At 40.4% G+C, this 14,468-nt stretch overlaps 1 protein-coding gene across 1 annotated transcript in view; it reads right to left on the minus strand.

Annotated features, from left to right (window-relative positions):
- GNAL (G protein subunit alpha L) overlaps positions 1-14,468 on the minus strand; it is a 127,646-nt gene that overhangs the window by 3,768 nt on the left and 109,410 nt on the right. The window contains exons 6-11 of the mRNA XM_026063049.1: positions 11,697-11,751; positions 8,790-8,863; positions 7,799-7,857; positions 7,429-7,549; positions 6,244-6,374; positions 3,989-4,056 (exon numbers count right to left, since the gene is read on the minus strand). Coding sequence (XP_025918834.1) covers positions 3,989-4,056; positions 6,244-6,374; positions 7,429-7,549; positions 7,799-7,857; positions 8,790-8,863; positions 11,697-11,751 — 508 coding nt within the window. The remainder of the gene's footprint in view (positions 1-3,988; positions 4,057-6,243; positions 6,375-7,428; positions 7,550-7,798; positions 7,858-8,789; positions 8,864-11,696; positions 11,752-14,468) is intronic.

Below are 14,468 nucleotides of genomic sequence, written 5' to 3' on the forward strand. Positions count from 1 at the left end.
TCARCCATGGTTCTCTCATTAGGATTTCCCAGGATCTTAAAATACAATGTTAACATCACAGTTTTGTTCTATACTGCTTTAGGACCGACTGATACAAATCCATTCTAGATCATCCATCTTCAAGAACGTATATGAAAATTTACGAACTATGAAGGTCAGTTTTGGGGCTAATCATTTTTTTTAAATTTCTGCATTTTATTATAAATTATAATGGGCAAACAACAAAATACAATGTTTTCCCTTTCTGGCTACACTATATATTTTTAATACAGTTATTTATTTTACATGTGGGATTGACCTTTTAAATACCTCGTAAAGCTAAAGATATGCAAAACTACAGACAATTAGAAGCAATGATTTACATAATTAGATCAAAAAAATTGCAGATTTCTGCAGGCAACTTAGGTAACAGCAGATATTCAACACTAATTAAATACGGGGCTTTCAAATGTATACTAATAAGGAGTCTCTTCTTCCTAAACTACACTGAAAATCTAGTTCAAGGATTACCCTAATGAAAAATATAAATTTAATAACCCTACTCAATTGATGGATAAGTTGTTCAGACCATATTTGAAGCATCAAATACACTAAACATTAATAACAAAGATTGAACAAAAATATATTTTATGAGTTACCGCAATGGTGGCAAAATTCTGAAACTATTAACATGTAGCTTACATGTGTCTACATGCAGGATATGGACTTCCTGATCTCCCAGAAATGTTTGGGGAGATCATTGGCTTTTAAAGTCTAGGGGCAGTTAGACCCTTAGGAACCTATGGGCTGAGAAGACCATCATGTGCATGGAAATTAACAATGAATGACATGAATACAGAAACACGAAAAAGTCCAATACTGTTTCTATTTTTGATACAATAGCTGCTTTACAATATATATAGATATTTTTTTTCTGCAGACCTGTTCTGACCRAACATGGTAAAATGCCACTCAAAAGCAGCAAGGAGAGATCAGCTACTAAAAATCTTTTCTTTTTTTTTCCTTTGAAGAAAAAAATATTTTTGCCCCCCAAATTACAATTTTGTCTGCCACCCAACTCCCTGCTGCACTTTTTAGTGTCCCAGTAAAGTAACATCTGCTCTGTCACTGACTGCTCACTCGTGTTTATCACGCACAGCCACACTCTTATTCCCAGCCAAGTATCTGGCAGTCAGCTGGCCGTGATGGTCTGCAGAGACTTGGTTACATATAAAGTGTGTCAAAGGAGATATTTACACAGTTAGTTTTTTTTGTCCCTTGGCAGCTCTGTAGCTATCATGCTTTAGGACATATTCAGTATTTCCACCCCCACTCAAAACTCATTCTGAATAGTAGTATTTTACTTCTTAGCACCAATTCATGGGGGGAAAATATCCTCTGGGACAACAAAAAAGGAACATTTACTTTCCTAGAACACAAGAGGGAATTTTTAACATTGGAGTCACTGTACTCCAGGGGTCAGGATGACAAGGAGTTTTCAGAAAGGAGCTAAACGTACTAATCGAGGAATCTCAGTCTCTGTATTCACACAACAGCTCCTTCAACTCCCAAGTTTCAGATTTTTTTTAAAAACCAGAATGAACGGGGGGTGCCACGCCACTGTTTTAACAGGAGTTAGCTATATACTGGAGATGTATTAAAATAAAACATCAGCAGCTGGAGAATCCTGTATACAAAACATCAAAATCAGGACAAGGAGTATTCTAAACAACGCGTGCATGAATACTGTGTTTATAAAGAGACTGGGAGGAAAAAGCATGTGCCTGTGCCAAAGGCACAAGGCTAAGAAGGAAGGAGAATTTCCTATAAAACAGGTTTCCTGGAAGAGGAGGCACCATCCCTAGCCTGGGCATGTGGTGTGAGCTGCCAAAGAAAGATCAGCACTGCTGAAGGTGCAGAGATGGATTGCTAGCCGAGGAGGGACGAGACCAGCAAAGGGTATTTCCCGCCAGGTCTCGCCCAATGCTTTCATTATTTAAAAATTAATGACCTAGATTTCATAGGTACTAAGTGAGCAAACCTTCTACTGAAGCCAGCAGATGGCCATGTCTAATGCTGAAATGAGGGACCAATGCATTTTGTCTTTCTAATACTTACATACTACTTTATAGCAATACTTGTTGGAAGTGTGTTTAGACTTCTTTGCTTTATATTTGGCTGGCCCACAAGAATAGCAGTATCTGCAGTCAGGGTTAGTGAAGGAGAGCTTTAAGAGACACAGCACGCTGGTGCTGAAAGAGCCGTGCTTTTCACAGGTATCCATGCCTTATGCAACAGCAGCTGGGACACTGCTGTGGTTGACTGGCTGCTGTGATAAAAATTGCAATAAAGATCGTAAAAGAGTAAAACCAGATTTCCCTGAATTATCTCCGAAAATGAACTGAGCAGGACAAGGAAAAAGTCATAAATAAAAAGAAAAGTATATGTCAGAGCCAAGACGGTCATAGGCAGAAAATAAACACAGTTTCTTCCTTTCACCTTGCAAAGGACGTCGGAGCCCTTCAAGGTCTGGCCCCACCGCCCCGGCGGCTGCCAAGGGCACCGGCAGCCCCAAGGGTGCTCTCTGTGCGCCTGCGAGGCACGCTCCCCCGTGCCTCCCTGCCCGCTTCGTAGATGGCCTCTTTACATAACACGAGTGAGTCATGACAGGTAAGGATCCTGTCCCCGAGATAACTAACGAAAATAGCCGGGGCGTTTCACTCTAGTTTCCCAGTAAACTGGTTTCTCACTGCCCCTCTTTCTAAACTGGACACAGTCAGGCTCATCTCCTCTGCGGCATTTCAGCATTACTGCACAAGAGATTTGGTCTGAAGTGTTCTGTCTTATGACTCTTACTTTAATACAGTGCAATCTAATGGTTTTCCTCATAATCCAGAAGGCTGAGGTGGCGAATGAAAATCCCCAAAGTGTGAACATGATTAATTGCTTCTTTCTTTGTTGTTGCACCAACAGCTGTAAATCCTAACAATGCTTTTAAATGCATAATGACTTTAAAATTCTTAATTCTAATGATTAAATTTGTTCTTTTGAACACCCCCATATGTTTTCTATAAGTAGGGCAGGATTTGAAGTGCTAAGCTTCAGTTCTGATCTCTGTTACTGCTTTGCACAGTTGGAATGACTCGATACAACTAAAAGTCACTAAGTTATTTTGGATTAAGCCCCCTGTTTCTGACAGCAGTGCTAGGCTGTGATTGTGTGACTGATAATTGTTCCTGTCTGTGATATGCAGATAACACTTCTTCACTTCCAGCTTCTGTGGGAAACTTAATCACAAAAAACAAGTATGACCAAACAAGTAAACTTTCTTACTAACTTCCCGGTAGCACCACACCAGTGCCAGGGTGAGACAAACCTCCTAACTGGTACAACGCAGTCATCCAAAACCTTATTTAAGGATAAAATCTGTTCATTGCCTCCTGCCAGCTGACTACTGCCAAAGCCTCTGGAGGACTGCAGGATAAAAAAAGAACTCTGTTTGCTTGAACTTGGACTGGACCGACATGCAAATTAAACATTCAAGGCAACTGTAGTAGTAGTAGTAGTAGTAGTAGTAGTAGTAGTAGTAGTAGTTGTTATAGTAGTAGTAGTGCGGCACCTATCACAAGCAACGATAACCACAGAAAGTCTCATTAATGAGAAATGAAATTGGCCCACATCATTGCCTCCCTGTGCGCAGGGGTAAAGCTGTCTGCATCCACAACGTACTAGGAGTCAAGCACAGAGTCAGAAGACCATTTCTAGCTCTAGTACTTGCTTGCTGTGTGATACTTTGCAGGTCAGGTGACTTTATATAAAATAGGCATAAAAATGTATAATCACTGGAAAAGGTTCTGTGAGATGGGTGGTTGAAAAGAAGCAGGGGACTGCCAGACATCCTCTTCTCCTCCCAGATTTCTGCAAAATTCCATCAGTTTTCCCTAAATTAACTATGCTGTATGCCAGTATTTCCTATGACAAAATCATAAATAAGATCAAAATTACTCACTAAAAACTCATCCCGGATGAAGAACTTGGCTCTTGTGACTTTGGGGTCTTCTCCTGCATCCGGTGTTGCTGTTCAATTGAAAATAAATTACATCAGAAATATGAAAAAAMCCACAATCATTTATTTTACTTAGTAAAATATTTACTAGGTAGGGAGTTGTCCTTCAATACAGGGAGTAGTCCTTTAAAATATTAGATATCCACAGCAGATTCATAATAGGCAATTCTAAAATGAAAGGGTACTGTAAAACCTGAAATAAACATCTAAATATTTAACATCTTTTAGGGACTCGAAAATAGCTGAAATTGTTGCAACAATGTCATTGGTCATATCAGAAAGAGGCTTGCTCACATCCATAAGTTTGTTCACATAGATACAAAATAAGTGGGAGTTAGGGTCCTACTTCTATATGAAAATATGACTAGAAAAAGCAGCTGAGCTGTTCAGGTTGCTCAGCACAACAGCATCTCTTGAATAAAACTTCTGCATGCAGGAATTTGGGTTTAAAAATGGTTAGTTAAGATTACACTTGAAAAAAATGATAACATTTTAGTATCTAAACTTACACATCCCGGGGTTCTTAGATTAAATTGCTGTTCAACTGGAGGCTCATTGGTCAGTTAATACTTCATCAGTGCATCAGCTGATGAAAGCTACCTCTATCTAGACCCTATAACAACTATATTTATTGCAAGTGCAAAAATCAAACAATAAAGTTTTCCCTCAGGGTGATTTCTACTTATGTAAAAGATCAGGCCAGATGCTTATAAACATAACATGATAATGGACAGAATTTATCAGAACAGGGAAACACATAATCTATTCTCATCTATAGCAGGAAGAGTAAACACAGAGTAGCAGCACAACCGGAAGCATCTTAGAGTTCAGTCCTGCTGTCCTCAAATAAAGTCAGCTGAAATTAAAGAATAAATGAGCAATTACAGATTAGAAGTAGAGAGCTGCTTCAGGTGTGGACATTGGCTCATTCTGGATAACTTTTGTGAAATCCCACTGAGAAACACAACAAGCAACTTCAACCTTACAACTTGCTTGCTATGAAAAATGAAGCGAATTTACTCCAGCTTTGTGTACATATGTGGCGCATGTTTGGGAAAGGGAGTGATGGTGGTGGAAGATTTATTCTGAAAGCCCGTAGCATTAACAAATTTGTGCCGGGCTAACTCAGACTTTAAGAAAGGAAAATTTATTTATCCTCTCCACTAGAAATTTAGTAACGCACTCTTGAAATCCCAGAACCAAATGAAAGCTGAAATAGTTTATTAAACCTTCACTTCTATAACCTACACTGTTACTCATGGTAAGAGAAGAACAAAAGCCTTTTGCAACAGATCTCTAAAAGCTCTAAGCCAGGGACAAGGTCATTTGGCAAAAGCAGAGTCCAGTGGTCAGAAAGCACAGGTTTTATTCCTTTTGCTAGACACAGAACTGAGATATTGGGCAAGCAATGATCTCTCTGCACCTAACTGCCTGGTATAAAATAGCTATAATACCTGAGTTTACTTATGCAAAATGCTGTTGCAGTGCAGGAATCATTGTATCTTTTGAAATAATATGAAACCAAACACATGCTAGTGTCTCTCTTATTTTTCCTCTTGTATTTATTAATGTTTTTCCTCCATTAAACTTCTCTTGCTGGTCTCCCATGTAAAGTTGCTTCCCAGTGGTATTTGCAACTGCTGAAATTTACAGCTCTGTCTGAGAATGCAGCGTGGTTGAAAGTAACCCCTTTGCTTTGCCCCCCGAACCAGGCCTGGGTCTGAATCCCTAGTAAAATTCAGCAACGTAGGAAACCCAGGCAGAAGAGTCCGGTGGGGAGAGGCAGCCAGGTGGCTTCCCATATCCTTCTTCTCCTCCGGCCGCGGGTGCCCATGAGCGGAGCCAGGCAGGCACCCTGGGTTCCTGCGGGCGCCGTGCAAGGGGGTCGGGCGTCCCGGGGCCGTCGCAGCCCCCTTTCGCCCTTCCCACGCTTGGGCTGGCTGGGGGGCCGCAGCGAGCAAGGGCAGGGGCTGCTGCTGGGAATACACCACCAGGAAGGGACGTCCTCCGCTGCCCCTCGGCGTGGCATGAGGGCAGGCGGCTTTATCTTTTCACACCAGTGCAACAGGATTTCACGTTAAGGAGTGGCRTGTGTTTGTGAATGTGCATGAGAGAGGGAAAGGAAAAACAAAACAAAGAGAAAACAACCAAAAGGACTATGTCAGCTAGTTATATCCTAAAGTTGTGAAAAATCTTACCATCCTCAGGTACAGTATAATGCTCATATTCAGGAAAGTAATCTTCAATTTTTGATTTCCCTGCCAAGACTTTTTCAGCTAGCATGTCCTGTTTATTCAAGAACAAAATGATAGAAATGGTCCGTAACCACCTGTTGAAAATAAACCAAATGCTTGTGTTATCTCTGACATATTCATCAAAGAAAACATATCACTTCAACAGAAAATTTACTGGCTATCCCTTTATGGACATGGAGTGAAGTAATTTGGATCATGCTTCAACAGAAAAAACCCATGACCTAAATCAGTGTTTCAAGTATCTTGCACCTATGCAGGTGGATATATTTATAGGATCTATAAATATATTTATAAAAATTGCATTAGACACTGCTGAAAGGAACTGTCTTCAAATACTGTTTTATAACTTATCCTTTTGATATCAAGTTGGGAAAATGCTGACATTTCCTAAAAGCACAGTGTAGTCCAAAAATTAGCATTACTGTCCCCTGTGCTTGGTTCTGCTGAAACAGGAGAAAAAGACTAGAAAGCTACCGTTTCTCAAAGTGCTCTGCCATAACTATTAGTTCACCCACATAAATATTTGTCTTTTAGGATGGCCTGTATGACTCCTGATGAATCAAAAGAAAATAATCTCCCTTCTTCCTCAAATAATGTACCTAGCCATGATGGTGACAATGTCCCTTTGGAATTTGTGCTTAAAATTTTTCCATACTCTACCTTCAGTCACCTCTCAGCCCAGAGATTCATGACAGGTATGTTCTGGAAACTTTTCAGTATCTTATTTTGCATCTCATTTTTACTTATTCTCTATTAGGACCATATTTGGATTGTTATCTAGTTACCGTATCTGTAATTTACATGCACCTTAACAGAATGGCAATTTAATGGCAGTTACAATTCGATTAGATGTGAAATATCATCCCATGAGGTGGAGAGGCTGCGGGCTCTCCGAGGCAGGTCTAACGAGAGTGGCTGCCGACGCGGGCACCACGCGCGCTGCCAGCACGTGAACTGAGCGCAAAGCCGGCAGCTGCTGCTGCTGCTGCTGCTGCTGCCGCTGCCTTCGAGGAAGGAGACGAAATGTAATTTGAAGAATGTCCTCATCTTGGCCAAACAACAAAATGATGACAGAAATGGGTTTTGAGGAAAAAAAACCCCCAAAACTCATGAAGAGATATGTTTTACCTGTTATTCCAGATACTTTTGAAAAGGTCCAGGGATTCCCGTAGTCTGTTTGTATTATTGTCTTCCCTTATTACCATGTTGTAGCTGCTACAGGCCACAACAAAGATTATAGCCGTGACGTCTGGACAGAGCAACAGACGAAAAAAAGGAGAGAGAAAAGAACATTTCCATTATCCCAGAACACACTCCACAGGGTAACACTCACATTACTCCCCAAACTGCCATAAATACCTGAAGAAAATTTATATAATATTGGATTTCTGTATCAGAGACGCACCATGTTCTCAGCATAAATAAAACAATATGAATACTAAGCTTCTCACACAGCAGCGAATAAGTTCAAATAAAAATGTGGAATATCTTTACTCACCATTAAAGCATTGGATCCATTTTCTCCTCTCATCTCTCTGGCCACCTACATCAAACATGCTGTTAAAAAGCCATAGGATGTTATATCACTTATGTGCACTAGGAAAGTCACACGCAGCATGCAGCATCAGGGTTCAGTTTAGAAATCTGACAGCCCCAAGGACAGCAGCAGTAAAATACTGCCTGAAGGGGAAGAAGAGTTTCTGATGCCGTGCTGCCTGTCAGCGAGCTGTGAAAACCTGCCTGCCTGGCTCTGCCCTGGGAACGCTACTGAACTCCCCAAATGAGAAAAACTCCTTTCCAGGGAAAGGGCTGGCTTTTCCAGCCTGTAGAAGTGCATATGGTTGAGACTGCATGTACGGTTGGGTCTACGGTACTATAAATAAGCACAGGTTTCAGCGTATTTTGAAGTGGTGCTGGAGAGAGCACAAATCTATCTATCTATCTATCTAAGGTGAAGTACTCAGGGGCAGTTTTTCCCCAGTYAGGGATGCTACTTTTTTGTCTTAGGACCAGTAAGCAGAGTTAGCCAGACTGGGTGCATTTTAACAGAGACACGGTACAAAATTTCAAAACACAGAACCTGCAGCCCTCCAGGAGAAGGAAGATGTTTAACTCTCTTTGTCCTCTTGTACAAATTCTGACTCACGGCAGCATTTCCACTCAGTTCTGCAAGATCTTATCCCCAAAACTATTTTATGAGTTTACAGTGTTGTATCAATGAACCAGTTAGTAAAAACAGCCACAGACAACCCCACAATAGAGCAGCACTAATAGACATGACTAATATCAGCTTTTATTATGAAGTATGAGGGAATTATACTAGGACCTATGTAGAGCGTGCTGAAAAAAAAATAGAAACCCTAACCCCCTGCCAAGAGCCCTCAAACCCACCCCAAAACCTACCATATCCACAATACATGAGCACAGACATYGGAACTAAGTAGTTAGAAATTAGTATGAGAATCATAAATTATTATTAACAGACTTACTGGAAATTTACTTTATCTACTTGAAATCTTGTTTCAAAAATCCCTGATGTCAAAACTCTGCATCTTAATAGGTCCTGGAAATGAGAACACAGAAGCTGATTAGGGAGATCTTTTTCTATCCTAGCTTTGTTTTGAAAAGCATGGACTATTATTTTACATGGAAAGTCTTAAATGTTCCAGTTAATTAAAGTGAAATCAGACTTTTTGGTAAACCTGTATTTGTCCTTACTGACAAAGCAGATCATCACAGACATCATCTCTGAACTTGGCTTGTGCATATTCTGAAAGCAGGGGAATGTCCTATATACATTCTCCTTAACACATCCTGAAACCTGTTGCTGATGGTCATATAAATTTATATGTGACATGGATAATGAATGCTGAAATTACTTAAAACTAAGAAAAAAAATAAGTTATTCCTGATGTAAAGTCAAAYATTTAAATGTTAGAAAACTCCAGATTTACAGTTGCCCAGGCAACCTTAGTTCTGCCCTCTTTTGTACTGAACGAGACAGAAACCCTATCAAAATAATAGCTTGTGACTAAGTAATTAAAGCTCTATTACAGTGCACAAGGGAACAGAATTTAGGTTGTATGTAAATTGGGCATTTCTTTCCTATTTTTCAAACCAGCAACACTTTACAACCTCAGTAACATCCTTTTAACAACAACAACAACAACAACAACAACAACAACAACAACAACAACAACAAAGAAATTCAATTTCCTAGATTTTCAAAGGAAGAACATAAAAGCAATTTCTTCTGCATACCTTAACGCCACTAGCTCACCGTGCACCATCATCATTACTGGCAGGATTTTGAACCTTGAATATTCAGCACTGTTGCTACGGCATTGCGTACAAAACCCGCAGCAAGAGAAAGCTGCTGGCTTATGGATGGGGGGACTGCTGGCACGGCCAGTCTAGCTTAGCTCTCCTTGTCATCGAGGAGCTGTGACAATGGGAAGGGAAGGAGGAAGAAGATGGGGAGGAGTCCACGGGGACGAGCTCAGTTCGCCTCTTCCCCCTACCCGAATGTCCATCTCCCAGTTGAAGTGCTCTGGTAGCTACCTGGCAGACCTCTGCTGCGTTGGCAGCTGCAGGCCGCCTGTTCTGTTATTTTAGTCATTTTATATGTTACTGTCATTTATTCTTACTTGTTGCCATTTAGTTTTATGGTTGGATTTAGTTATTATTTTGGGATGCTGCCAAAGAAATTAAAGAATGGGAGGGAGAAGAGGAAAGCAGTGGTTTTTAGCAGTTTAATTTGTCAAGAAAAACTGATATAACATAATGGGATGAAAACCCAAAAGCAAGTCAGAAAACCTCCTTTAGCCCAATAGTTTTCTGCCTGCCTAATACAAAAGGCCTCTTGCCTTTGGAGGCATAGGACTTCTCTTCTCAAAGGAAATGTCAGGAGAAATTTCTGGACAGATACATAATGGCGCCACTGCCAAATCTACCTACCATGAACTACTGCTCAAGGCAGAGAAAGGCTTCACAAGATCAAACAGGCCAATGCTAACATAAATAATGGAACCAAAAATCTGTTTTTGCTTCATTGACTTCTCTCTCCAGCAGAGTGAAGAAATTTGATGGTAAAATCAGATCAGGAGTTCTAGGATGGAGTAAACCTCAGTGCAACTACTTTTGTCTGAAAATGTCTTGAGGGCTTTAACAATTTATTCTCTATTGGGACAGCTATGAGAGTTTCACCTTAAAATATGACACACATTACTTTTTATTGCCTTCTATTTTGGGATGTGCTATCAGAGTAATTGGACAGGCTCATGGTAAGAGGCCTGAATGAGGAGTCTGGAGACTCCCTGGGTGATCTCTGGCAAGTCACTTTACTTCTCTGAATCTCAGTCCCTCTTCATAAAATGAGATGTGGTAATCGTATTTTTTAAAAGCATCCATCCATTAAATACCTTGCACATTTAGACTGAATTACCCAGTGCTGGTATTCTCTTTTACTTTGTGTATTTGCAGTTTATCACAATGTGGCCCGCAATCTCGATAGAGTCAACAGTGGGATACCAGCACTGACCAATAACCTCAAACTCAGTCTGCCCGAGTGAGAACCTGCCCAAAGTGACCAGGGACGCCAGTCAAAGCTACACTTCGTGTAGCCCCTTCTTAGTCCATGGCTGTCCCATTTCAGCCTTAACTTTCCCCAGTGCCTTCGTCCTCAGAGCACTGAACAGATTATCGAGACACCTGGAAAAAAACCCATGTGACTAACAGTCAAAATTTTGTAAATCAGTGGCCAAAAGCCTTTGCAAACATTGTGAATGCGTGTGCTGCAGCTGTGTCCTAATGTGAAAGGAAACCAAAGTGTACTGTCTTGCAAATAAGGCTTAAATAGAAATTCTCCTGCCCACGGGAGTCAGGAAAAGGCTGAAAAAAAGGTGTCTACAGGCCTATGGACAAGTCCACGAGGCATGGTGCTGCCATGGACGCTCCCTCCTGAATCCCTGCACAGTAACTCGCTGCTGGCTCATGGTGCCACCACGGGGGACGGATGCAGGGGAGCCTCTCTCCTGGTCTCCATCACCCCACAGTTCAGATGAGACATTGCTTCTATGTAGTGCAGGCTGGTGCTGGAAACTGTACGCTTTTATGTTTTGTGTTTGCTTTGTTTGAGGGACACAGAACGGATAGCGAGAAGAAATAACAGATGTATTGCAGGAATCGCCAACCTAGATATACCGACAGTAAAAGATGAGCTTGCACCACTGAAAAGCCTCCTCTTCTTTAATATCCCTTACTTCAACTGATAGACTGTGTTTTGAAATTATGCGGTATGCCATATTTCAGCTGCTGTTGGGACTAAAATAAATTACATTAAGAATTCATATAAATGGGTGTCCTGGTTCAGATCCTATCCCGTTAGTTGCACTAACCTGATCTGTAGGTGTGTAATCTTCCATGCTGACGCTGTCAATTCGTTCCAAAAAGCTAGAAGAAAAATAAACATGCACTTAGGTATGTAAAATCCCATCTAGTATAATAATTTTCACTACCTTTTCTGCTTTAGGTTCCAGCTGCAAAGTAAAACAGAAGTCAAATGGTAAAAATATCAGCCCAAGAATTTACCTACATTGACTGAGTTTGCATTTTCGAAGCCAAACAAATTTTATTCAGACTTGGTTTCAATACAGTGCTTTTACACTTACAGTACCCACAAGCAGTCCAAATGCAATGAAATGTTAGAATTTTGTAAGGTGCACTAAAAAAATACTGAGGCTATCCACGTGTTGTAACATTTTGAGGTTGTTTAGATAAAAGTAGTATTTTTGAGTTTAAAAAAGAAAATGGGGAGAAGAGTTTCCTTCACTTAGCATAATGCTAATCTAGCATAACATAATGTTAATTATGGTCTCGATAATGTTAGCTTACTATATACAAATATAATATAAGGATTATTAATATGTACAAATATGTCCTGAAATGTTGCCCTCTAACATTGCAACTAAAGCATAAGAACTGGAAGACAAAACTGGCAAGAAACGGTGGTTAAGCAGTCTGACTCTTCACATTGTCAAACCTGAGTGAAATGCATAAGGTAAACAAAGACTTAAATCTGCAAAAAAGAGGCAGGGAACCAGAAAAAAAAGGGCACCACATTCACTGATTATTTTAGAAACCTTTTAAAGCTTAACTAGAACATGTTAGAACAGCAGCAATAAGGATATAAAAATGTAACTTTATACATATAGTTAAAATAGGCAGGTTTTCCTCCCTCACTTTCACCCATTTCTTAGAGCCCAGATGGTTCATTTTCTTGGCMTGCCTGTATGACTTAGAAGCTTTCTTGAATTTTGCATTGTTGTTTGGTATTTGGCAGTGAATACCCCACTGGCTGACTCATCCTGCTACAGTAATACTAAGATTTCTTTATCAACGGGCAAGTTTTCCCATTTTTACTAATATTTAAGAGCATACATGTAGAACCTATTCAATTGCAGTGGGAAAGAAGAAAAAATGGTGAACTCTTGACTTGCAATGTGACTCACTGTTAACACAGGGGTCACACACACTGACCAGTTGAAAAAATACCCCTCTAAAAGCCTGTTTGTAATTCTAATATTACTTTCCCACGGATATGAACTGAAATGCAAGGAAAATACACTGTGTATACATTTACTTGCACTTTTTCCCTTTTTGAACCTCCATTGTTATAACAGGGAAAAAAATCCAGTATCTACAGTTAAAACATCCACTTTTTCTTTTATCAAGGTGTGATGTCTAAGCATCACATTTAAAATATCACTGTTACTGAGACACATGGGGCATCTAGTTACAAAATTATCCTGAACGATCCCCAAAGAAAATTAATCTTTAGCAAAACCTGCTCCTCCCCAAAAAGCAACCATAAGCTTATATAAAGATATAAAAGTGTATCTTTATATTTAACCACAGTATCCATTAGAAAGTAGCTGCATTCAAACAGAACCTTCTGCTCAGTTGATTTGCTTCACATTGAGCAGAGTTTTACCTCTGTGATCCCTGCATTTAACACACATATTGGAATGGGGAGATGTATTTTTAACTGGAGTATCTATCATTAACAGAGCTCGCATCCTATGCTTGGAGCATGTAATAAGATGGAAGAAGATGATGGAAAAACAAAACGAAAAATGCCTCCAAGCAGAATCTCTTCCTRAACAAGGACTAATTTTCCATAACAGGGCTGCTCAAGCAGAATTATTGCATTTCTGTGTCTGTTCCCAAGTCTTCTCTCCGTTTTCCTAGCAGTTTGCTGTTATGGGCTCAATGACTGTCACTTTTCATCACGATAGAAGGCTAGCAGGGGGCAGATCCAGGTTTTTCGGCAGGGTCTGTGCTATCACCGCGCAGCAATAAGGGGGCAGCAGGAGCAGATTGAACAGGCCTGGGGAAACYGGGCAGGAGCTTCATTCAGAGAGCGCCAGCAAACAGGGCTGGGCTGCGCAATAGTGGGTAACGTGCAGTACTGATGATAAATGCAAAACGGCGCATAGCAGAGGGAAAAACGCTTCAAGGGTCCTGGCTAATGTTACGGACACACGCGAGTATCTGTGCACAAACACGACTCTGTCGCAAACCGCATGAGATGACGTGAACCAGCAGTTTTCTTGCAGAAGCATGACTACCGGCGATGGTATAAACCAGAGATGGTGCATCTTGATTCACCAGTACCAAGGTCATGTTGGTGGAACTGACTTAACATCGTGGTATTTAGTGCTAATACAGATCTTTCTCACCTATTCAAGCACTTCAGTAAGGTTACTGATTGTTATCATTTGCATTTTACTAACAGGTAAATTATGGCAAGGAGCAGAAAAGTGGCTGATAGCAAGTTACACAACAAATAATCCAGGGCAGGGCTGGGAATAAAGCGAGTCTCCTAATCGGCTCTCTGATGTCCTGTGTACTGGCCGGGGTTGTCCTCCACTTAGAAACTGTCCCCCTTGGAGAAGTAAAAGAATACATTTCAAATATATTTAACTGGAACACCACAGTTAAAAGATGGAGCTCTGTCAAATAACACACACCTTCAAATATCAGTTGAAATAGTTGGAATATTTTATGCTTTTAAGGTTGCAGGCCACATGCGATCTATACTAAAATAAATGCAGTGATTTATAAGGTTTTAACTGTCACCCGACTGTATCAAGTAGCAATGTYATCAT

This window comes from Apteryx rowi, unplaced genomic scaffold (genome assembly GCF_003343035.1).
Source record: "Apteryx rowi isolate R43461 unplaced genomic scaffold, aptRow1 scaffold_199, whole genome shotgun sequence".
Lineage (NCBI taxonomy): Eukaryota > Metazoa > Chordata > Aves > Apterygiformes > Apterygidae > Apteryx > Apteryx rowi.